We start from the raw sequence: 24,564 nt of genomic DNA, 5'->3' as shown, positions 1-24,564 counted from the left end.
TTCTTGAAAGAGATTCTTCGCTTCCCAGGCTGACATGCAAGACGCCAACGAGAAAATCTTTCATGGAGCCCATTTCAATACATGCATCTGGGCTTCAAGGCGTCTGAATAATTTGACAACCATCATCATGATGATCACATCCAGAAACAATCCCTACTTTCCCAAGTCTTGACCAAACACTATCCAATATTATCAGGATCTGCTTCTCTCTTAATCGCCTTTAATTTTGCGCAGATCTAAAGCATTCCGTGCAAGCAGGAAGGATGCCAATATATATATATATATGCGCGTGTGCTCAACGTTGTTCTGAATTATTGTTGACAACTCAGGTACGGTTTTAAAACTGGGTTAGATATGTGTATGAAGTGGGTGTTATTACAAGCTGCGCGCATCTCGTAAACAAACGGGATTTTGTTGTTTATTATTAAAATACTTAATCTTTTTTATAAATTTTATAGATCATTTTTAATTAATTTTCTTTCTTTTTTTAATATTATCAGTGTTTTTCCAAAATATTAATGTAAGATAATAATAAAATAATCTTTTTAGAAAGGAGCTAGGGATTCAATTTATTAGTAGAATCTTGCATTTTTTTTAAATTATAAGTTTTTTCTTTGAAGAGTAAAAAATCAATAATGTAAGACATTAAAAAAAAAAAAAAAAAAACTTTAATGAGGCTTCGATTTAATAATTTGATGGATTTTAATATAATTTAATTATTTTTGGGTTTTAATTTAATGCTCTAAATTTTTAACACGCTTATATTTAAACTTTTGTGATTATATTAATACTATTTACTTTCTTTTTTTATATAATTATATTGATGTTATTTTCATACATAAGAATATATATAATTATTTAAATCTAAAACTGAGGCTAAAAGATATTAATTCTTAAGATTAAAAAATCGAACACCACTGGAATAAAAGAATAAAATAGTTGTCACTATTTATTATTTACTCAAATATATATATATATATATATATATATATATATATATATATATCTTTGTAAAAAAAAAAGTCAAATATATATATATCTTATAGTTATAACTCAAAAGCCGATTGGGCCTCTTACTGAACCGAAAAAACACGGTTCGGTTCGGCTTTGAAGTTGCGAGACTACACTACAAAGTGGAAGCGTGGGAGTATAGCCGAAACGCAGCAGCGGCCCGAAGTTTCAACCTTTGAGAGAAGGAACAGCAAGAAACCCTAGCTATCTTCCACCTCAGTCCGTCCTTCCTCGCTCTTTCTCCATACCTCAACGGTTCGCTCCGGCTTCGGCATCCGTTTCTCTCTCGGTATAGTTAACAACAACATAGCTCCTCTCTTTCTCTAATTTCTTCATGTCCATGTTAGGGTTTCAAGATTTGATTTTTAAACCCTAACAACTTCCGGGACTTGAAGATTACAGCAATTAATTGAATTCTTGCTTAATAACTGCGATTAAGCAGCTATAATTGCTGGTTTTTATTGATCTAGTGTTCTCCAACAGTATATATTTATATCATTTTAAATATTGAGAAAATTAATCTACTTTAATTATTATTATTAAAGGAAACGAATTGTTTGAAATTGATGATGAGAGGCTAACATTTACATATTCAAACACTCTGCTAATTTCCGCTTGTGTTACTTTTATTGTTGGGGTTGCGAAATGTGTATAGTGATGTGGGCTGAGAGACAATCTTTTTTACTTGATGCAACGAAGAAGAGCTTAGGACGTGCTAACTAACAAGAATAAGGAAGTTTTCAAATGGAGTGTTAATCAATGGTCTCTAATGGCTAGATTAGTTGTCGTCTGGCTTTTTTTCTCTCTCTCTTTCTTCTTCTTCTTCTTTTTTTTTTTTTTTGCGGGGGTTTGAGTCAGTAACTGACTTGATGAATTCTTAAGTCGGTGAATTCAATCAGGGAACGGAAAAGGTTTTAAAATGTGGCGTGAAAGACAGATGCCCCCTAGCCTTGACCCGAGGGCAACTTGCAAAGTTTGCGTTTTTTGACAAAAGAAGGGGAACTTGGGGGTGTATTTGTATTTTAGAGGGTTGTTTTTGTCAATTCTGTTAGAAAAAAAGTGAGCTGAGTAAGGTAAGTAAATAAATATATGTTACTTGATATCATGACACAAATGCTTTCTTTATGATAGATGACAAGCGCTTGGACAAATTTGAGCTGTGCAATCATGCATAGTGATATAGAGAGGGAGTGGGAAAATCAGGGTGGAGTGGACTTATGAGTATTATTTTTTATAACTGGAGATTGTTTCTCACCTTCGGAAGAGCTATACATCTACAAAAAAATTGTGGAATGATGAGGAGACCAAATATATATTTCCAATTTTGTTATAGCTTTGGAGCATCTTGGAGCAAATGAGCAATGGAGCTTGTGGAGCACCGCCCACATGGAGTATTGCTCACTTGGTTTGCTTCATAGTTTTTGGTTTTGACATACTTTTGTTATCGTCAGAGTACATGCTGATGATAAATGGAACATAAGTACATGGAGCCTTTTTGTTTCTGAAAATGTTTCTTTATTCATGCAATTCATTTGCATTGTGCAGTGAAAGCTTTGCTGTACTCTTCTGGTACAAAAAATGAGTGGTCGCTTTTCTCGTACAATCTATGTTGGCAATTTGCCTGCAGATATAAGAGAATCAGAAATTGAAGATTTATTTTACAAGGTTTGTTTTAAATGTTTTCAGGTGACGTTACTTCTTGTTTGCAGAATAATGAGATTTGTTCATTTTCAGTCAGCTGTGTATTCACCCTTATCATTTTTATTGACCTCAGAAATAATGGCTACTTTTATGTATTATTAATTATGTACATGCCTGCTTACTATTTAATACTATTTCCATAAGCAATCTTATTTGTTTCTGGCATTCCATCCTCGCTTCAAAACATATTAAAGTCCACACAGGCACATCTGTGCTTCCAATCAGGGGAATCAAATATTGAAGAAAAAAGCAAGCATTGCTTTGCTTGTTCATGTACTGCCCTGAGACTGAATAGAGTGAGTGAATGTGAGTGTGTGTGTGTGTGTGTGTGTCACTTATGCTATGCTTGCGTCATTTGCATTATAGCAATAGCTATTACTGGGCCATTTGTAGATTTTATATGACATGGTTTGTATATGCTATGCAGCTGCCCAGTGGTTTACTATGGCTAAGCTTACAGATTTTTGTTATATTTTTTTGTAGTATGGCCGTATCCTGGATGTTGAATTGAAGATTCCACCGCGCCCCCCTTGTTATTGTTTTGTTGAGGTACAGCCTTCACTACACTTGATCTCGGCAACATATGGAGCAAGGTAGCATTGTTGTATTTTCTAATTGGAAAGAAGAAGAGCACTTCAAATTGTGTTTTTGGGGCCAGTGCATGGTGAAATGGTCATTGTCCTGTATTGCAACATGAGTGTTTCTGTTTGAGTTTGGGGATCAACAACTTGATGAGAAAATGCTGAAACTCTCTTAATTGTTTCTCCTAGAACCCTCACTCATAACTTGGACTTGTGTTTTTGGTTTTCAGTTTGAGAATGCTCGGGATGCTGAAGATGCAATAAGGGGTCGCGATGGCTATAACTTTGATGGTTGTAGGTTAAGGGTAATAATCAGTTCTAATTGTGTCTGTACCGTTTACTGCTTGCCTTTTTTATTTCTCATCATTATGCATGCAGGTTGAGCTTGCCCATGGTGGTAGAGGACCATCATCAAATGATCGTCGTGGTGGGTATGGCAGTGGTGGTGGTGGTGGTGGGAGTGGGGGTCGGTTTGGCATCTCACGCCATTCTGAATTTCGAGGTTTGTTTGGGGAATATTTATTTCTTAGTGAAAAATTCATAGCAGTAATTGGACAGTGTTGTTCTGAAAACTACTCTAATTTCTTTGCATATAATTTACTCTTAGTTTTCTTCAAGTTACCTGGATAGAGTTCTAAGGCACATATTTGTTTTGCAGTTATTGTTCGTGGTCTTCCTTCTTCTGCTTCCTGGCAAGATTTGAAGGTTTAAGAACTTCTAATACTTGGCCAACAAGAGTGTTATTTGTTTCTGTTCTCACTACTGAGTGATAAATTGATTTCAGGATCATATGCGAAAAGCTGGAGATGTGTGTTTTGCTGAAGTTTCTCGTGATAGTGATGGTATGCCTATTAGCATGCTCTGCAACTTCCCATTCTTTTTCCTGTTCTAGGAATATATTTTTTTTCCCTATTCATCTTGCTGGTGTTCAATTTCACATCCTATTTTTGAGTGGGCTGCAAAAAATGCATGGATACTGATATTGGAACATACAGTGATGAATATCTCATGAGCTGCATGTATTCATGCGGATACTGGATTGATATTATGGACTTAACATCCAGGGACTTTTGGCGTTGTTGATTATACGAACCATGAAGACATGAAATACGCTGTAAGTTGTTACGTGGTTCAATCTCTCCCCTCCTAAAAAATAAATGAATAAAACAATGATAACAAAAACATGTGGGGAGATTGTTGCTCTGTACTCTGATCTAACAGCTGGCACATGCTTATGTTATTCAGATTCGAAAACTTGATGATACCGAGTTCAGAAATCCTTGGGCCAGAGCTTATATTCGGGTAACCATTAAATCTAGCATTTTTTTTGTTGAGCAGGTGGTAAGTTTATTTATATATTTGAAAATGGTTTTATAATTCTGAATTGGCAGAGGCTTGCAAATTTGTTGCTTTAATTATACCTAGCGGATCCCTTGCCTTACCCGCTCCACTCCATCTTCTATTTTGGAGTTCTAGAAATATTTTTAAACCTCAATGCATGAGGCTTTTGACTTATCATGCAATTCTGTAGGATATAAAATAGCTTACTATCAACCTCTTGAAGATGCTTTGCACATGATGGGAGGAAAAAATTTAACAGCTGCAAATGAAGGTTCACTTAAAATTTGCTCTTGGTTTTGCTGTTTGGTCTGATTTGTCAAGGTGAAGCAGTATGAGAGCTCTCCATCAAGGAGCCGGAGCCGGAGCCGGAGCAGGAGCAGGAGTTCAAGGAGAAACCGGAGGTTTGTGTGCTTTTTATTCTTTGGCATTGTACTCTCAAGTAGCTTTTCTCTATAAATTGACGGTTTTTGCATTCTGTTGTATGCAGCAAATCATTGGAAAGATCTGTTTCAAGATCAAGGTCGAGGTCAAGGTCAAAATCTAGATCAGCTTCACCTCTTAAATCATCCAGGTACTTGGAGATTGCTTACCGTTTCAGCTTCTATTTGCTGCTTTTCTTAAGAATAAATTGATTTTTTTGTCATTCTGTTGTATTGAAATGCACACAGACCAAGATCAAGGTCCAGGTCCAGGTCAGAATCTCCCAACAAGGCAAGTGCCCCCTTGGTTTGTTAATGAAAAAAAGGGCAAGGAATTTGTAGTTATTACTTCAGAGTTGTGTGCGTGGGATTTCAGAACAATAACTAGTAGAGTACTCAGATAAAGCTCTATCTTTATGCAGGCACGGTCTGGAAGTGCCTGACTGCTATAAGCTCCAGTGAAAACCGCCGAGGCCTTCTAAGATGGACTGCTCCTTTTAGATGTCGATGGTGAAGTAAACTCATTAGAGTTTCAGGGGCTAGTTGTACTAGCCATCCAGTTATTTACTTGGAATATTTTGATGAAAACATGAACCAGCAGTAGTATTGCGCCTGATGGTTTCTTGTCATTTTGTTGATCTCGGATTTATGTTAGTAACTTTTATGTTGAATTTGGGCAATTTTCCAGTGTTTGTGACACTCCCATCAGTTAGATGACTGAAAATCATGTTGGTTTGTGTTCTAGTTTTCCATGTTGCTGGTTAATCCCAATCACCCCATCGATATATAAGCATGTTATGTTGGTATTTTTTTTTTTTAGATTAATGTGGGTGTCCGGGCCAGCTTGCGCGCACCACGACTAATCTCACGGGTCCTAAAGTTAACGATCATGTAAGCCTCCAGTGGCCATTATATGAGTAACCAAGGGACTCGAACCTGAGACCACAGAGGGAGCAAACCTCTTAATCCCAAGTTTTTACCACTTGGCCATCACCTAGATGGTTGTTATATTGGTATTTTGTTTGTTCTCATTGGTGGTGATGAGGAATGAGCTTCTGTGAAGGGGAATGCAAGCGCGCGGCTGTGATTTGGGATTGGGAATGGGATGCAACTGTAATTTCACAAAGAGCTTTTAGGTGCCTGTTAAATTAATTTTTACTTGAAATAATATTTTTAATAAAAAAATATTTTTGATATCATTATATTAAAATAATTAGAAAATATAAAAAAATATTTTTCTTAAAATAATCTTGAAAAGCAAAAATATTTAGGCTAATATGTTTGGTATTGTTAATTTTTTTGGATATGATTTAAAAAAAATAATTTAAGAAAATATGAAATGTATTTTTATTGGGATTTGGACAAGATTATAGTTTGAGATACGCAATAAAATACTCTTAAAAATATAGATGGGATAAAACATGGTCTTATTTGTATCTGAATAAAACATGGTCTTATTTGTATCTGATCATGGGAGTAGTGTGGTAGTTTTTTATTTTATGAGGTTCATATAAAAATAAAAACATTTAAAACTTACTTTAAACGGTGGTTTTTTTGTGCATTTAATAGGTTTTGTATTTAAAAAAAAAGTTATTATACCTAACCATGTCATGTTTTCAAACACTCTTAATTCAATTACAGGTCCATTTCAAACACTCTTAATTCAATTACAGGTCCATACATGAGTTATGACATAGGTCCGTATATGAGTTATGATATTAAAAAAAAAAAAAACCCACCATGTTTCACATGAATAAACTTGATTAGGTCAATACATGGGTTATTATGCTATGTTGTTGCAGGGGTGTTTGATGGTATATATAATAGGTTAGGTTATTGTATTCAATTTAATTTTTGATATTTTATAAATATAAACTTGATTAATTCAAAAATAAATTTGAATCTAAGTAGGTTAGATATATCATGTTAGACTAAGATTTTTATAGATATTATTATTAGTCGTGGATTGGACATGTTAATTTTCTTATTCTTTGATAATCCTAAAAAAATCAGATTTCTATAGTTGGAATTAGATAAGACCTCTAAAATGCATATATTAGAAACGATATAAAATCTATCAAAATTTTCACATGAAAACAAAACAAAACAAAAATCATAATCAAATATTTTATCAAACTATTAGGGTATAATACGATACAAAGATAAATTAGCAGAAAGAGAATAAAATGTTTTTTAGGGTTTGTTATTTGATTAGGAAAATAAAAGTTGAATTCTTGAAATTTTCGTTTGTTTTTTCTCTTGATCACCAAACAAAAAAGATAAAAAATGTAAAATGTATTGTCACTTCATCATACCAAACTTTAAAAGAAATAATTATATTTTCTTGTAAAAATAGAGAAAAGAAATAAGAGAAAAAAGAATAAAAAAATAAGGACCGGTTGTGAGTATGAAGATGGTAGCAAAACAAAATGAAGAGAGAAGATAAAATATTAGTTATAACAAGGACTCGAATTACTTTAATTGGGTTATATAAATTGGGTTTGGTTGAGTGAGTATCAAAAATCCTAACTCTCATAAAATCCATAATATCTATTTATTAAATTTTTTAACTTAATATCATCTATAATATCTAACTTTAAAGGGTTGAGTCAGGTCTAATAATACAAATATTATAAATAAACTAATTTTTTTAAACACCTTTATTATGTGTAGACTAAATTAGTTTTGTTGAACTAAAAATAAAATAAAAATGGACGAGGCATTCCTATCATGTTTTAGAGTTAACATGATAGACCTTTAATCAAGCAACAACAAAATAACAAAATATTTGAGGTCGTGATAATTTTATAAAAAATAAAAATAAAATAAATTATGAAAATTAATGAAATTTTTAAAAAACTAATACCTAATAATGAAATTTTAAAAAATAAATTCGAAGAACCCTAAAAAAAACCTCAGGTGAATGGGCCTACCAACCTTAACCTTTTAGCATAGGTTTTAGTGGTTTTTTTTCATCAACACTAACTTTTTTCAAAAGAAAAAAATAGTAGGCAACGAGTCTAGATTCTAGCAGCCAAAAGGTCATTGATAAGTTGGTGCATAAAAGTTTTACACTAAAAAAATTATTTTTAACTATTGTTTGACTAAAAAATACTTAAAAAAACACTCTAAAGACTTATATAACTTTTTTATACCTTCAAATAATCTAAAAATTGATCAAAAATAAAAAAAAAAATAACCAAAACCACACACTTTTCAAGATTAGATCTATTTTTTTAAGCAATGTAAAGATGAAAGAACACTCAGTTGAAACTCCTCTCATTAAATAAACTTGTTAACACCATAACCGACTATATTGATATTTGAAAACACTGCAAATGATATTTTTACTTGTTATGATTTGAATTTGTTGACTTTCTTTCTTTTACTTCAAATAGAATTAAGATCAATGAATTTTGGAAAATGAGAAAGTTTTCTAAATATGACTAAATTTAACTTTTTGAGTCAATTTCAAAATGACAATCTAGTTTTTCTTTGTTTTTTAGTTAAGTTTCTCATTTTTTAATTTTACTCTTGCTTAGCAAATAAAAAATAATTGGTCTTTAATTTAACTATAAAAATATCAAATCGAGGAGAAAAAAATATGAAGTTCAATTTTTTTTGAAAAATGCTTGAATACATGGTAAATTACGAGAGGGTACTATATTTCAGTGTTCTCACCTCACTACCTTGTTTTTGTTACTAGATCATTGGTTTGCATTACACTACAAGTCAAATGATTTTTCTTAATATATAAAAATATCTAGATATTGCTAATTTTGTTTCTTATAAAAAATAATTAATTTATATTCGGGTTGATCCCAAATAACCCAGTTGGCTTAACAGGTTTAAAGACAAGCTGGATGACCAGTAAAATTATAGTTTGACCCTAACAAATTCAAGTTAACATCTTGTTTATTAAAAATAAAAATATTAAGACAATAATATATTGGATTGACTCGAGTTAATTTGAGTTAACTTACCAAATCCACAACCCTAATCATGAGACCATGATAACCCCATCAGAAAGCAAGTTAATAAATTATAAAGTTTAATTATCAATGTAGACACAAATTTGAGTACCTAAAAATTAAGCAGAAACATGAGTATAAATATATGATTTTATTAAGATATATGATTGGGTACAATTTCTATTTAAAAATATTATTACAAAAAAAAATCCTCTAATTCTTCAATTGAATTTAATTTGTGATGACTTGATTTATTTATGAAATCAAATTAAGATTTGTAATTGGTAAGAACATACATTTAGACTCGTATTGTAGAGCGAGATTTCATGATTTGATACTTTAAAAAATACCTTTGATTTTATTTTCAAACTGTTTTTGAAGAATTGTTATGGGTTGTTTAGTCATTAATTGTAGACTTTAAATGCAAACAAATAAAACTTTAGAAATTTAGTGAGAATTTTTTTACTTGAAGAGTTTGTCATAAAAAGAATTTTATATCTTCAAGAAAAATTTCTTTTCTTTTTATGTTTAGGTTGAGATTTTCAATTTATAAAGATTTTTTGTCAATGCTATATGTTATTATTTTATTTGTTGATTTTTATTCATGGACTCTTGTTTTTATAATAAAATATCTCATATGAAGTGTTAACTTTTTATTTGTCAATAAATATATAAAGGCTCATTTGTTTTTCATGCTGTTTATTTCAAAAAAAATTTGTAAAAATAAAATGAAATGACACGTGACTAATTATGATTGGTTTCAATTTTTTTTTTATACACTCAATCAAACCAAAATTAAAGAATAAAATAAAAAAATCAATTAAAATAAAGAAAAAAAATGATTCGAGTCAACCTGAATTAATTTATCAAACCAGCAATTCAAGTCATGATACCAAAATATCTCAATAGAAAAAAATCGAAATAAATTCTGAAACTTATTTTTCAATTAACTTAATATTAAAGGATAAATTAAAAAAAATAATATTAAAAAAGATAAAAAAATAACCCGAGTCAACTTGAGGTGAACATTAAACTCATGACCTGAGTTATGAGATTAAGATAACTTCATAAAAATAAATTAAAATAAATTATAAAAACTAATTTTCAATTAATAATATATTTAATAATAAAATTTAAAAAATCCTTGAGCGAACGGAGTTAACATAATTTGAGTTAGGAGATTGCAATGAAATCAAGTTTAAATAAATTATTAAATTTATTTTTTTAAAATTTAATATTAAAAAACAAAATTAAAAATAAAAAAATACTATTAAAATGGATGATGAGTGTATGCATATATACTCATTATCCATCTTGCTATCTTCGCCCTAAAACCCTAGATAGACGTATAACTATCAAATAAACCCTCTTGTCCTTCGTCAACTCTCTCAATTTCCCAACCTAACGCAGCTCTCATCTGGCAAAGTCACAAGCAAAGCAAAGAAGCAATCATGTCTCTAAGTCAGTTCGCTTGCACTTACGCCACCCTCATCCTCCACGATGAAGACATCTCCATCACCGTAAGAAACCAGAAACACCAGTTTTTTATCTTCTTCTTTCTTTCTTTTTGTTAAAAGAAATCTAAGGTGTCCCCCCCCCCTGAAATATTGATGCAGTCGGATAAGATCGCTACACTTGTGAAAGCAGCCAATGTGACTGTGGAATCTTACTGGCCAAGTCTTTTTGCTAAGCTTGCTGAGAAGAGAAACGTTGGTGATCTTATCATGAATATTGGTGCTGGTGATGGTGCTGCTCCTGTTGCTGTTGCTTCTTCTGGTCCTGCAGCCGGTGGGGCTGCTGCGGCCGCTGCTCCTGCTGTTGAGGAGAAGAAGGTATGAACAATGGTGCTTTGTTCTTTTTTTATGGTGTTTTAGTCATAAAGGTTTGATCTTTAGGAAAAAATTGAGAGTTTTTGTTTTGGTTGTGATTTGTTTTGTTTCATTGTCAAGGTTTGATTTTAGGCGAAATTGACGGTTTTTATTTTTTGGGGTTTTGTTGTTCTTAATGTTTTTTTTGTTTTGGAATATGGTTTTACCTGTGTTCATTGTTTTTCTGAGTTTTGAGGTTTGTATGTTCGTATTTTTGAAATTTGTTTTTTTCTTTTAGTTGTAGAGGCATGAATTTTAAGGGGAATTTGAGATTTTGTTTTGAGGATTTTTTGAGTTTTGGAGTGTTTGTGTTTTGTTTTGAGATTTGGTGTTGTTTATGTGCAGGAGGAAGCCCCAGAGAGTGATGATGATATGGGATTCAGCTTGTTTGATTAGGTGCTTCTTTCCATTGTCTTCAGTTTTAATACTCTTTGTTGCCTTAAGAAATTAGGATCGGCTTCCAATTGTAATGTGGTAAAATTTTGGCTGATGATTTGAGAACTTCTGATCGATTGACCATGAACTTTTTTTCAAGGAATACAAGGGTGTTTGATGTTTTAGCTCTATGAATTTCTTGTTTATGTTGATTTTGATTCAGTTCTTAACAATGCTTACTTCGTTTGGTCGAAAATTCAATGGGATTTGTTGTATCCAAACTTGTACATATTTCCTATGCGATTGCTATATACTTGATCATAGTTTAAGATGTTATCCAAGTTTGATGTGCAAATGGTATCGGAGATTATCCTATTTTTCGAAAACTATACAGCATGAAGAATTTGAATAGAGTTTATGATGGTGGTTATGTAGGCTATGAGATCCAAGGCTTTTGGATACAATCGTTTTCAAGTTGCCTTCATTACTGTGGCAATGCAGCATAGCAAAATCATGTGCCCAAGTTCCCTTTTGGTTCAAACTTAAGTCACCCTCACACTTGCAACAGCTATGAAATGATTGTTATGTGGAAGAGGTAATGAACGTGGGTTGACTAAAGCCCTCCTAAATGAGTAAAAGCTTGCATTGTGCACCTGCTGCTGTGTTATTCCCCCCATAAATTCAGGTTCAGTTCCTCCTGTGTTTGTCTCCCCTCTCCTTGCGCAGTGGCGATTTCAGCTACTTGCATCTGCTGGTCCCCTATCCACCACTCTGTTTTTTGACAAACAAGCAGGGATGATGAGTAAACATGACATTTGGTATAATATATTTTCTTGAAATGTTATATTTTTATGTGGTATAATTTTTATTGTGACATCAAGAAAAATATATATCACTGATGGAAGAAAGAAATTATTAAAATAACATTACTATATTTTTACTATTGAATTGCTAATAATTTTATATTTCAAGATAAACATTGATTTTGTTGATTTACCTTATATTACACATGTTAATCTAATTTTGTCCTTTTAATGTTTAGTAACACATGCTTTGATTTAATCATTTCTATCTAATTTAAACTCTGCCACTTCATTTACTAATTAAATTAGTCTTTAGAGCTTGATTTTCCACCATAATTATTTTTTTATTCTGATTAACTGTTGTCTTATTACAAGCTAAGTTTTTTTTTTCTCATTCTAAAAATGTGTTTAGGATTTTGGTAATTTTTATGGTCAAAGTTTGAAAAACAATTTATATATATATAACCAAGACTTCAAGAGAAAGTTTTCAATCGAAGTCATACAAAATTGGAATTTGTTTTTGTTTTTTAAAGTTTTTTAAATTAAATTTCACAAGATAAATATTAAATTAATATTTTAAAAAAAAATTAGATAATTTTAATATGCTAATGTCAAAAATAAAAAAATCTAAAAAAATTATTTTAATATATTTTTAATTAATTTTTTTTTTTAAAAAAATCTGCTCGCCAATACTATATCCACGCTAAAATTATATAATCTTCTCATCTACATCTTGCCGGAGGCTTCTTGAACAAGGAAACATAATGGCCCCCACCATCTCTTGATTTTAGGTTGATATTAGGAGTAAGTTTTAACATTTTTTTATTAAAATTTATTTTTTTTACTTTAAATTAATATTTTAGTATTTTTTAATCGTTTTAGTTTTAATATGCTAATATTAAAAATAAAAAAATATTTTTAAATAAAAACTATTATAAAAAATAATCATTAACATATTTCTAAACAGCAAGATAATCACTAAAAAAAATCAACCCATCAATAAATAATATAATTAAGACAAGATATATCCTATCTCCATTCTCCTCCACGAATCTAACTAAATTTCATTAACAAGACAAGTGGACATCCACGTGGCTTGTCCAAACCCAACCTCCACTGGTAGAAGCCACCTCATCAACACGACCGAACCTTCCTCGATCCTTCACGCACGAGGGGAGTTCCCAGCTCCCTCCAGAGAAGTCCCATCGGCTCTACAGATGATGGAGCTTGGAAAATCATGTCCTAATGTCCACTCCTAGACATCAATTAATTAAATAAATAATGTTGACCTCAATCTCAGCCCTCCGCGCATGTCATCTTGTAGGTGCCCAGCTACCAATGGACGGTGGAAATATCTTTATCCAAATTGCAAATCATTACTTGACCAAGTCGACCTCCACCACCTTCCTTCCTTCCTACCTACCTTCTTTCCAGATGTTTCTAGGAATTTAGGATTTCCTTCACCCTTTATATACCCATCATCTCTCCTCTCCCTCTCTCAATCCAAATCCAGTCGAATCAAGAAACCCTCGAAGAAGAAGAGCCCTTTTCCTTGAAATCTCAAAAAACAAACCCTGTCGAGCCTTAAGAATACAATCTTTGATTGGCTGCTTGGTTTTTGTAGCAAAAGAAGAAGAAATAAACCGAGCCCACTTCTTTGATCTGAGTTTCAATCATGATGATGTCTATGTTCAGTTCATTTGATGCCCTATGTGCAGAATCATTTGGACAGAAGCTCAACTTCTCGTTCAGCGCTCCCAAAGAAGGGAACAGGCCAGCCGTTGAGTCTACGAAGAAGAGCGTGATGTCTGCAGGGAACAAGGACAAGTCATCAGCATCGTCGAAATCACCTCCTGCAAGCATTAACAAGCCATTACAGCAACAGAAGAGGAGACCACGGTTTGCTCTGGAGTTGGATGGAGTTCACTGTTTTGAGACAATACTTCCATACTGAGCCTTCAATTCTTCACTGATTTTTGTATATATTGAGCATCTTTAATTCAATTTTATGATCGAAATAAATTCATTAATAAAACTCAGAGCTGTTTCTTAGTGATTGAATAGATTCGTTAGTAAATAAATAGAAGACAGTATTGAGGAGGGATAGGAATTGTCAATTACATATCAATTATGAATTGCTCTGATCTTGGAGTTTCTGATCTCCACTCTCCAATGAAACTTGGGAATCCACACAAGGACCATGGTAATTGACTCTTTCAACAGCACAGATTTCTTATAAATATCATCGTAGTTGCGGCTGATAGCGCATTCATCTGGCAGAGATGGTGTTCTGAGTGTTTCACTGCTGAAATCAAGTGACAACACAACTGGACAGCCATCTTTACCCTTTACAGAGCAGTGACACATCCATTTTTGCGGGGAAAGTTGTTAGAAGGATAATAAATATTAAGGTACTGATTTGATTGTGCCCGGCACTATTACATTAAGTTTTTTCCACGAGCCCTTCCCCAGGCAGCATATTTCTACTTCATGTTTACGAGTCCACCAGTATAAATCAGCAAAATCCCAGATTAGAAGAATTCTAATTATCTTGACATTATTGGTTTTTGAAGTAAAACCAAATCCAATGCCGGCAAACAATTCATTACCAGACACCAGGAAGGTGTGGCCGCAGCAGCTGCACGAACCGTGTAGAATACGAAGACAAATCAAACCATAATAAGAACCCACAATTTCTACTTCTATATATCTAAAAATACAATGGCTCGGTAAGGTTTGAGTCAAAAGACATCAAGTTTATGATGATCATACGAGATGAAGGAGAAAATCCTTACTGATTTTGTCTCGGCGTTTAATAAGGAGACGATGGATTTTTATTTTCAAATCATCATCATAGTTAAAAAGATGATTTCTGTAAATAAAATTTGGGTTAGAAAGGAGAGTGTACCAAGATTTGCACACGCCTGAACCTTATGGAAGACCTGACATGCAGCCTTGTTAAGATACAAATCACCAAATCTTCAGGCAAAAAATCAATCATCGTGTATGTTCGTACTCAATTTTCTTCTCCAAAATCCTGAGAAACCTTTGACAAAGGAAAGAGTTGTGACTTGTGAGGCTCTCGTTATTTTGGTTTGTGGTTAAGATTTTGCGATCGTAAAGATGTGTGCATACCCCTAAGACGACTTGTTGTAGTCCATATGTAGGGTTTGTCAATTCAATGTGATTGATTTAGAAAGCTTATTAATCACATGACAAAACATGAAACCAGTTTCGTATTTGTAAGAGAAAGATTTTCCCGCATCCCTGCAATTGACTCCTTGAGCGCGAAAATTTCAGTTCAAATACCAAAAGGGTTGCTGTAGTTGGGGAGGCCGATAATGCAATCATCGAGCGGCAGGGGTGTTGTCTTGAATGTTTCGCTGCTCTAGTCACAATTGAATAACCATCTTTATACCAATGACATGATGCTCCAATACTTTTGCCGGCAGTAGGGTTTATGTGATGACACCGCTAATGTGTCATCAAGTTCTTTCCAAGAATCCTTCCTCGGGCTATATATTTCAAATTCTTAGGTGACAGAGATGCTCTCCTTCATCTTCTAAGATTAGAAGAATATGAATATCTTGTAATCATTGGTTTTTTAATCAAATCCAAATCCGATGCAGAGGAACGACCTTCGTTTCATGAGTCACAGGGTTCTTTGGACCAATAGTAGAATAATTCTTCATCAGAAGACAAATCAAACAATTTCAGAAAGAACCCACAACTTTTATATATGGCTACCTTCATAGATTTTCTCGTCAGGAAATCATAGTAAAGTTTGAGTCCAAGGCATGTCGAGCTTCACATCATACGACAGGAAGGAGAAAGCATTACCCTGACGTCTGATCTTGTCCCGGCGTTAGATGCAGCGACGAATCCAGGATTTAAAAACTAGATGGACTTTTGTTATATTAAAATAAAATAAGTACACAAGATAGGAGTATATAATAAGTTAATTTTATCATTATAATACATATTATACCTTTAATGAAAATACAATAAACAATTATCTAAGTTGTTTACTATGTTTTTTTATCAAATAAATTTTTTTAATTATTGATTCATCATCTTTGAAAAAAAAAATTATATGTATGATTATATAATAAGTAAAAAACTCATTCTCTGTCTTGTTTCGAAGTCAAGCTTGTATTAACTAATCGATGATATAATATAGCAAGATAATCAATATTCTAGAAGTTTAGATGATCCATTAACAATTTATAATATTCTAACTATATTCTTAAACCATATAAATTCATTGGAGTAAAGTTTTCATGATAAAATTTTCCAGTGAACTTATATAGATTCCTTTTGTAAAGTTAGAATTTCAACTTGTAGATGTTGCCAAAGCAATATTCATCGAAGTATTTACAAGTTGTCGTAACAAGCTAAGCATGTGTGATATCCATGCGTCCCATCGAAGAGGATTGATTAATTATCTCCTATAGTGGAGTGATTATCTTCCATTATTAGGGACAGAATTTTGTAATTATCATTAGTATAGCATATCTGTTGTAACAACAGCATAATTTTAGCAATATACTCGTTGTATATATATCTCGCATCATTGATAAATAAGATTGTCAGAAAATTCTATCAACACTTTGTGATTTAACACCTTAACCCCTCAGTGTTTCTCCATATAGAAGCTGTATCATTGCAGGCCATTGTATTCAAGAATAACATGGAAAAATGGCAATGGGTGCAGTTTCTGTGACAGTACCAGCTGTTGTTGCTGCAGCAGGGATTTATTTCTTTGACCAAAGCCACTCCAAAGCTTAGGTAATTCACAAGTCCCTTCATACATTTCTCTTATTTTCCTTCATCATGTAGTTTTAGTCCTTGTTTTGTGTGAAAAAATGCAAGCTAAATTACGTTAAATTGTTTTATGTTCAGGATTTTGGGAAGCAGAATGGGAGCATCTGCTGAAAACATGGTGGCAAAAGTGAAAGAGGTGAAGAAGGCCAGTGAGATGCCAAAATTAGCACCTCAACAGGATGGTTTAAACTGTTTTGAAACATTAATATGTCACCGTTCTGCTTGGTTTTTGTGGTTAATTAGCTCCAGTGCTGCCTGCAGGGGTGGCTGTTAGTTATTAATGATTAACAATGGAAATCAACTTTCTCCAAATAGTTATTTACCACTACTGTTATAGCTAGTCATACATGGATTAGACATTCATGGCACTTGCTAAAGAGCTACCTTTTAAGTCTAAACGTTTTCTGATGATGTAGAGTGTATTTGATATTGTGGTAGCTGTTGTGGTTGTGGTTTGAAAAAAATTATTTTATAAAAAGTACTTTTAATTAAAGTTGATTTGAAAAAATATGTGTTTGGTTAAAACTATGATTGAAATTGAGGTTGAAGAAAAAGTAGTTTAATGTGTTTGATTAAAAATGCTTTTGAAATTAAGATTATAAAATAATTTTAAAAAATATATATTAATATTGATCGTTTTAAATTTAAATATTGTAGAATTAATTACTCCTATTACATCATAAAATAAATAATACTTTATATAAAATATTTTTTATTATTCCATTAAACTATTTATAATTCTATTATGTACAAAATTTATCCGATAAAAACTACAGTTTTCATAATATTTTGAGCGTGTAATAAAATTAGATAAAATATTATCAGGTATAAAATTGATATTATAGTGCGAGTGAATTTAATTCACTATATACTAGTTTTTCAAGAAAAAAAAATATTATTCACATCATAATGCAAATAAATTTAATTTACTTTAAACTAGTTTTTTTTTTAAAAAATGTGTGAACAGTGCAAGAGAATTGCACTGTTCATTATTTTTCAAGCGAACAGTGTGTTCTACAGTGTTCACGCTAATTAAAATTAGCGTGAACAGTGTGCGCAAAGCAGCAAAATGCTGCTTCTTCTTTTTCTGCGTCTCGGACGTGAAAAAACATGGGATCCATACATAGTAAAATGTGTTTTTTTGTTCACTAAACAGGTTACCTCTATGTTTTAAATAAAACACAGACGCAACCTCGTTGCCAAACATGTTCGTAATGAAAGAGGTTGAATTGGAGGGAATCAGAGGAGGGATATCTCCCATGTAACTTGTCATTTTGTGAGGTTAATTTGCTGCTTTGTTGTGTTGTTTTTAACTGATAATATGAGAGAAGCTCTGCCAACAAAGCAGATGAACTAATGCCAACAAATACTTCTGCAAAATGAGGGATACGGCGAGACTGATAAAAGTAAACAATTACAACATCTTGTAGAACAGAAAACATACAGACTATGAACTCTGTCGTTTCATTGCTTGCAGAGAAAATATCTGCCTTGAGTATATACATCCTCATAACATAATTATGTTTCTGAAGTATCATACAAAGTTATAACCTCCCACGACCATTGGAAAGGGAAGAGTGAAACGAGGTTAAAAATAGAGCATCTCTCAAATTGGATTGTGAAAAATAATGGCTTTCAACTTTCAAGTACTTCCAGCATTCAATTTTGCATTCTTTCCCATGTTTCCAAACCTTCTTCCCACACTGAATATAAATGCCTTGGTCAAGAGTCCTTTATCAAAACCGCATGCGAGTGCAATAGCTCCACCAACAATCAAAAGCTTTGGTATGTTCCTGCCCAAAGATTTCTCAGGAGCAGTTGCTGCTTCAGTCTCTGACAAACCCTCATCATCTCCCAAGGATCTCAGCAACTCTGGATTTATTTTGGTGTTAATCTGAGCCATGAAAGCAGGCCGAGAAAGTGTTACTCCCGATGCTCTTGTTCTTTGGTAGGCATGTAAACCAGGCTCAACCTTCTTGACAGTTCCCCACATGCCATGCCGCACTCCAAGCTTAGCGATTTCCCATGGGATGCCCATGTCTTCATGATGGAAGAGTAATACCTCACAAGCTGTCAGCTGGCCATCACCTTTCCTTGATTCCACTGCCAAGTGTAATTTAAAAGATATTAGTTGTCACTCTATTCTGAGTCTCGTAGCAAATAATAGCACAAACACTTAAGCTATTGTAGGTTCACTCTCTAATTTACAGACTAGATCTTCAGGGGACAAAGCAATTGCCCAATGTTCTGGTAACTTGAACCTGAAGAGCTGTTTCAAGCTGAAATATAAAGGGACTGTTCAATTTGATGGCAGAAAGAAAGAAGCTACAGCCTACCTGCTCGAATGCACCAACTTGAGTAGTATAGGTCAACACGTCTTGGTTTATCTCGCCTTGGGACAGAAGAACTGGGTACTCCCTGAGATTTGTTTGGAAAAGTAGTCAATAATACTGGACGTCCAAAATCTAACTGATGATTACAAAAGAGAACAAGCAAAAATAATAAAATAGCCAATAGATGAGATTGCCGGATGCTCCTTTTTGTTACCAAAGGTCTTTTTCCACAAGACCTTTCAGTACAATGTTAAGTCTCTCCCTGTGTTAGGAAAGGATTATGACTGGGAGCAATACAAAAATGTAGCTCTCGAAGAATGCTGAGTACTGAACTTAGACCGAGGGGAACTCCCTCATAACCAAAAGGAACAAGTCTTTTCCATCCCTACCATTTTATGTATCATTACAAACCAAACATTCTCTTAGATGCTCACTCCTTGCTGGTACAATCTTCATTAAATTTAATCCCCCAAACATACACAAGTAAATAATTTGTCAATTTCCCCCAATCAGCTCACAAGGGTCTAGAATCGAGTATTTTATATGGTCAAATCTCTATATCATCACCTAGGACACTAGTATTTCATAAACGGGGTTATTCATAAACAGGGTTATTTAATGCTTCAAATGCTTCCTCCACAAATATATCTCATCAATCCTTTCTTTTACTTTCTCTTTACATGTGACACCAAGATAAGAATTATGCACTAAGGGAAGCACATCTCTGCTTACACTGCGATCAATTATTTAATTGTACCCAATGGCCGGGGAGATTCAAAATGGAGGGTTAAGAAGATCAGGCATACTTAGTTAGCATTGGCAGCCCTAGCTGATTGGCTTGATTAGACCATTGTTACATTACATATAGCTGAACTCATCTTCCATGTTTGGCCCCACAAAAACTGAGATCGTCACTAAATAGATCCTACTTGATGCTATTATTGTTGTACATAGAATAACATACTCCTGTTTCATACCTTGGTCACACAGTAATAAGATCTGCCTGATTCCCATATTCGCCGACCAATTATGTATTCTCTGTCACTACAGAAAAAAGGGAACTGCCAACACAAGCCATTGGGAAGGGATGAGCACATAAATCCATGAGAAGCTATGAATGAGAACATATGAAAGGAAGACTCACTTTTCGCATCCAATGCACTAGCATAGTCCCAGTAGTGGGACATTCATCTAATATTGCAGAATAAGAAAGCATGTCATCCCACTTTGGCCGGAAATCATCATCCCAAAAGAAGTCTCTCACTATCTCTGGCGAGGCATTCTCAAAGACAGTGCTGCTACGATATTGGGGAGGACCAGTCTAACAGCCCATGAAAACAAGAACTGATCAACAAGATGACATATATTCGAAATATATCTGATTGTATGGAAGAAAGTTGCAGAAATTCCAACCAAACTGAACCTCGAGAGCTGATACAGCAGTTAGATTAAATTACTGTTTGAATAAGAGAAAAAAGTCTACCTTGGGATCTCTCCTCCATGCCTTATAAGTCATAGTTGGGGTGGAACGATCCATCATATGCATCCAAGTAGGACCTCCATCTTTCACCTCAACAAGCTGGTATAAGTGTTCTAAATCCCCCTCCGTGACTTGGCTAGCAACATTAGACTGCTCTTCATTCAGCCGCGATCTGCTAGACAAGTATTAAGAAGAAATTATTTACTCGCCTCAAATTAGGCTCATGTAATTTTTCCTTTACCAATTATCCAAAACCATTTTTTGTCCATCCTATAGAGACAAAGTTTCCATTGTGTGTCAACCTCAACAACTGATAATTATAAACGAATCATAAAGCATGAGATCATTACGAAACTGCAACGTATTATCAAATTGAATCCTATGTGTTTTTTCTTGTTTCCTGCCTCATCCAATTTTAGTATCTGCAGAGATTCAAAGTTCTCACTAAGTTGCCATGACGGTAAAAATAACCCTACGTTTAGAACAGATGTGACAATATGTTGTGAATGTCTAATGCTTTAGAATCAATTAATCAAATTGATTACGAATTTCAATTCCAAAAAATGATTGAAAGCTTTATCCCTTATTTAGCAAACGACAAAACAAAGACCACTAACAAACTTCTAAATTCATTCAAAGATTGCTTAATATTTTATTGGTAATGAAAACTACGAGACTTTGATAAGGGAAGGTACCTGCAATCTTCATATTCTGTAGGTGGCACAGGAGACAGATTCTGATGCACTAAATTGTTGTTGTTATCCACAAGCCAAGAACCATCACAGGTTGAGGACCTCAACATGAATGAATTCCACTGTGAAAAAGAACCAAAAGTCTTCAATGGAGACATCAAAGACCGACAAGGTGAAGATGGCAACGATGAATCCAATATCTTTGATACACAGCAAGTCAATTTGTCACTTTCCCTGGTCACCCATTTTGGCTTCCATGACCATCCAAGCACTAAACCAATAAAAAAAGCTACCCACAATGGACCTAAAAGTCCCACCATTTCTGTACATACCCGTAACACTGAGGAGGGATTCTCTAAAACCTCATGTAAGGCCTCAATCAAGGCCATAACATCACATAAACTTACAAAACCTAAATGGGCTGCCAATAAAACCTCTAAATTTGCAATCTCTTTTTTTTTTTGGTACCAAAAGTTTCAGCCTTTGAATCAAATAATCAAGGAAATTGATAATTCAAGAGACAGACAACAAAGGGTTTCTAGAGAGACGGAGAAATATCAAGCCCCAGAAAGAAATATCACATGAATTTGGCAAGAAGAGGAATAAAAGACTGTTCGTGTTCGTGTTTGTTTGTGAAGATGATGGAGGCATGAGTGGTGGGGTGATAATAAAAGATTATGCGTGTGGATAAGAGAAGAGGTGTGTTGGGTTCATGTCACCATGTTCTTTGAGAGAAACTTCGGAAAGCCAAGACATTGTTCGTTGGAGGAGAAAGCACCTCTTATTATTGAAGTTTATAAAAGGAAAGGAAGCATGGAAGGCACTCATAAGGCCACCCTTTGAAAGGAAAAGAGAGAAACCACTGGTTGAGAACGAATTTAGTTATGTATTTTATCTACCAACACCACACCGCCCTCCTGTATGTAGGATAGAGGAAGGCATAAAATGGATATGACACACTACATACACTGTTTCTTTTAGGTAATACCGTAATACTGTTTCCTTGCTGGTTTGCTGTGAGGTTTCAATTTTAGTCCTTCTATTTTTTATATTTTTTAATATAGTTACTTTTCTTATGTTCATTCTTTCATTCCATTATCAATCAATCACAGTTGCAAAACCTAAACCAGCCTGTAAGTTAATTTGAAATCTAATCTAGTCCAAGTTGAACAACAATAAAATTAAAAAAAAAAAAAATTACGTTGACCAGTTTATAAAGACTCACGACTCATTATTTTGTTTTTTGAATTTTTTATCAATTTTAATTTATTTAAAAAATAAAAATTAATTCTTCTAACTTGTGATCTAATCTTATTCCGAGTTGATATCTTATTAGGATTTTACAACTACATATTTAATTATCAATATAAAATATAGTTGTTTTGTTCCTTTTTTTTTACCAACTTGGTTATCTATAAGGCTAAGAAACAAAATAAAGGAAAATTAATTTCTTTTTATTTTATTATAAAAAAAACACATTTTCATTCCATAAAAGAGAATCAATTGTGAGAAAATTCAATGAATACAAACTCATATTTGTTGATATTTTTTTTCATAAGTATTATCTGTTCTTGCTTAATAAATTAAGTATTGTTATTAAAATTTAAATTATATTATAAAAAAAAACTAAATGAAATGAGGGTGGTCTAGAGTCTAGATACATATTTAACTGTTAATTAATGATTGCTAGATGTTATAATAAATAAATAATTTGAATTTTAAAATTTCTACATGCTTAACATTATCTACTTATGAATTATCTATCATTGGATCTTTGACTCAATATCTCTTTTTTCAAAAAAAAAATAAACTTAAAATTCATGTCTATTTTATTTAATTAATAATAATTAACATTAACTACATTTCTTAAAAAATCCCAAAAGATATTTGTTAACCAAATTTAATTGAGATTAGTCAACTTGGGTCTTAATTAGTCTAGATTAAAGAAAAATTAAAAGAAAAATTGGCTAACTTGATTAAAAAATCAAGTTGACCTAATAACTTAATCTATCAAAACATAACCCGATTAAAATATAGTTATTAACTAGTTAATTATTTTTATGAAAAAAATTGATCTAAATAATGTAGTTTTAATTTATTTTTTAAAAAAATATTTTTGATTCAACTCTCTCTCGATATCTAATTCAGGTCTTTTAGATCGAGTTTTATAACAATGAATAAGAGTGGATGGAGAGATGTTTGTCATTGATCATGCTATACAGTGATGAATTAAAAAACAAAAGGGACGAATATTAAAAAATGATACAAGTAGAGGGACCAAATAAAATAGGTGAAGAATCATCCTTTTCGCTGTGCGGTCAGATGCCCGCAAGTGCTGATGACCTCTTGTTTTTCACGTTTGCCTCAGTTCGTGTACTTGATAATTTTCTATGATATCGTGCTGTCCAATGCTCATCTGATTAAGATTTTGTTTTTCTTTTTTTAGATTTCTGAACAGACAAACGTTCCTTCCAAGGAGTGTTGTGTGTTGTCTTCCTCTTCCTAATTCTAAGGGTGGATCCACGCAAGCACCTCGACACTATCCCATAAATATTTATGACCTGGCAACAATGTTTATGCTTCAAATTATTTGTCTATCTATTCATCTTTATGATCTTAACATTATTACAGCTTGTTGCAAGCTCATGAAATTCTTTGTAACAAAAGTATAACATTGGGTTGTTCTAATCCCATCCGAGTTAAAAAATAATAATAATAATAATATAATCTTTACTTACTTGATAAAAACTTGAGCTGATTTAAAATAAAACTTGATTAGAAGTTTATTTTTAAATTTTTTTTAATTAAAATAAGGTTTTTTTATCTTTAAAAAATATTTGGAATCAATATGTGATTCGAGTCCAGTAACATCAAATCTTCGAGCTGAGTTTCTCATAAACAACAGCAAATCTTGTTGTTTTTGTCAAAAGAAATTTCAATCAAACAGTAAAAGAAAAAATAAAAAAAAATCATTTACAAATCTTGAAAGTGATGCCCTTTTGCTTTTGCCACTACCAATTCCAACAGCTCTTGGTTACAGCTTATTTTCTCAAGGCTTCCACAGATGCACCAAGTGGCAACTAGCAAGACTATGCTTGTGGTATACCCCATGGGCAATCAATCTAGAACAACTCTTTTTCACATCAGTGGCAGGCCCCCCCCCCC

The 24,564-nt window shown here is 33.0% G+C and overlaps 3 protein-coding genes and 1 long non-coding RNA gene across 9 annotated transcripts; 3 read left to right on the top strand and 1 right to left on the bottom strand.

Annotated features, from left to right (window-relative positions):
* The first annotated feature begins 1,097 nt into the window (after positions 1 to 1,097).
* On the top strand, positions 1,098 to 5,803 carry LOC105110060 (serine/arginine-rich splicing factor SR34A). 5 transcript variants are annotated; one of them, XM_011004965.1, is made up of 14 exons: positions 1,107 to 1,300; positions 2,143 to 2,402; positions 2,557 to 2,676; positions 3,196 to 3,261; positions 3,524 to 3,598; positions 3,672 to 3,795; positions 3,952 to 3,998; positions 4,078 to 4,135; positions 4,358 to 4,407; positions 4,539 to 4,595; positions 4,956 to 5,035; positions 5,122 to 5,205; positions 5,309 to 5,345; positions 5,476 to 5,803. In XM_011004965.1, the coding sequence occupies exons 3-14, from the start codon at positions 2,590 to 2,592 to the stop codon at positions 5,494 to 5,496; spliced, it is 786 nt and encodes a 261-aa protein (XP_011003267.1). In that variant the 5' UTR covers positions 1,107 to 1,300; positions 2,143 to 2,402; positions 2,557 to 2,589; the 3' UTR covers positions 5,497 to 5,803. The 5 variants fall into 5 exon arrangements, with proteins under 5 accessions (XP_011003268.1, XP_011003267.1, XP_011003264.1 ...); XM_011004962.1 differs by having other exon boundaries at positions 1,115 to 1,300; positions 5,303 to 5,345; XM_011004964.1 differs by having other exon boundaries at positions 1,115 to 1,300; positions 2,143 to 2,416; positions 5,303 to 5,345.
* Positions 5,804 to 10,350: 4,547 nt separating this feature from the next.
* LOC105110059 (60S acidic ribosomal protein P1-like) lies at positions 10,351 to 11,483 on the top strand. The gene is made up of 3 exons (XM_011004960.1): positions 10,351 to 10,544; positions 10,641 to 10,856; positions 11,238 to 11,483. Exons 1-3 carry the CDS (start codon positions 10,476 to 10,478, stop codon positions 11,286 to 11,288), a joined length of 336 nt encoding a protein of 111 aa, XP_011003262.1. The 5' UTR covers positions 10,351 to 10,475; the 3' UTR covers positions 11,289 to 11,483.
* A 6,855-nt stretch (positions 11,484 to 18,338) lies between these two features.
* Positions 18,339 to 21,743, bottom strand: LOC105110056 (uncharacterized). Of its 2 annotated transcripts, none has more exons than XM_011004958.1 (6): positions 21,403 to 21,743; positions 20,711 to 20,882; positions 20,372 to 20,548; positions 20,205 to 20,288; positions 19,231 to 19,312; positions 18,339 to 18,997 (listed from the first exon to the last, which is right to left on the bottom strand). In XM_011004958.1, exons 1-6 carry the CDS (start codon positions 21,717 to 21,719, stop codon positions 18,537 to 18,539), a joined length of 1,293 nt encoding a protein of 430 aa, XP_011003260.1. In that variant the 5' UTR covers positions 21,720 to 21,743; the 3' UTR covers positions 18,339 to 18,536. The 2 variants fall into 2 exon arrangements, with proteins under 2 accessions (XP_011003260.1, XP_011003261.1); XM_011004959.1 differs by having other exon boundaries at positions 20,711 to 20,879.
* A 294-nt stretch (positions 21,744 to 22,037) lies between these two features.
* LOC105110058 (uncharacterized) lies at positions 22,038 to 22,266 on the top strand. Its single transcript, XR_839394.1, has 2 exons — positions 22,038 to 22,119; positions 22,154 to 22,266. It is a non-coding gene; the product is annotated as an uncharacterized LOC105110058 (long non-coding RNA).
* The last annotated feature ends 2,298 nt before the right edge of the window (positions 22,267 to 24,564 follow it).

Source organism: Populus euphratica, unplaced genomic scaffold, assembly GCF_000495115.2.
Source record: "Populus euphratica unplaced genomic scaffold, PopEup_1.0 scaffold239.1, whole genome shotgun sequence".
Lineage (NCBI taxonomy): Eukaryota > Viridiplantae > Streptophyta > Magnoliopsida > Malpighiales > Salicaceae > Populus > Populus euphratica.
This window is presented reverse-complemented; position numbering and strand designations above follow the sequence as displayed.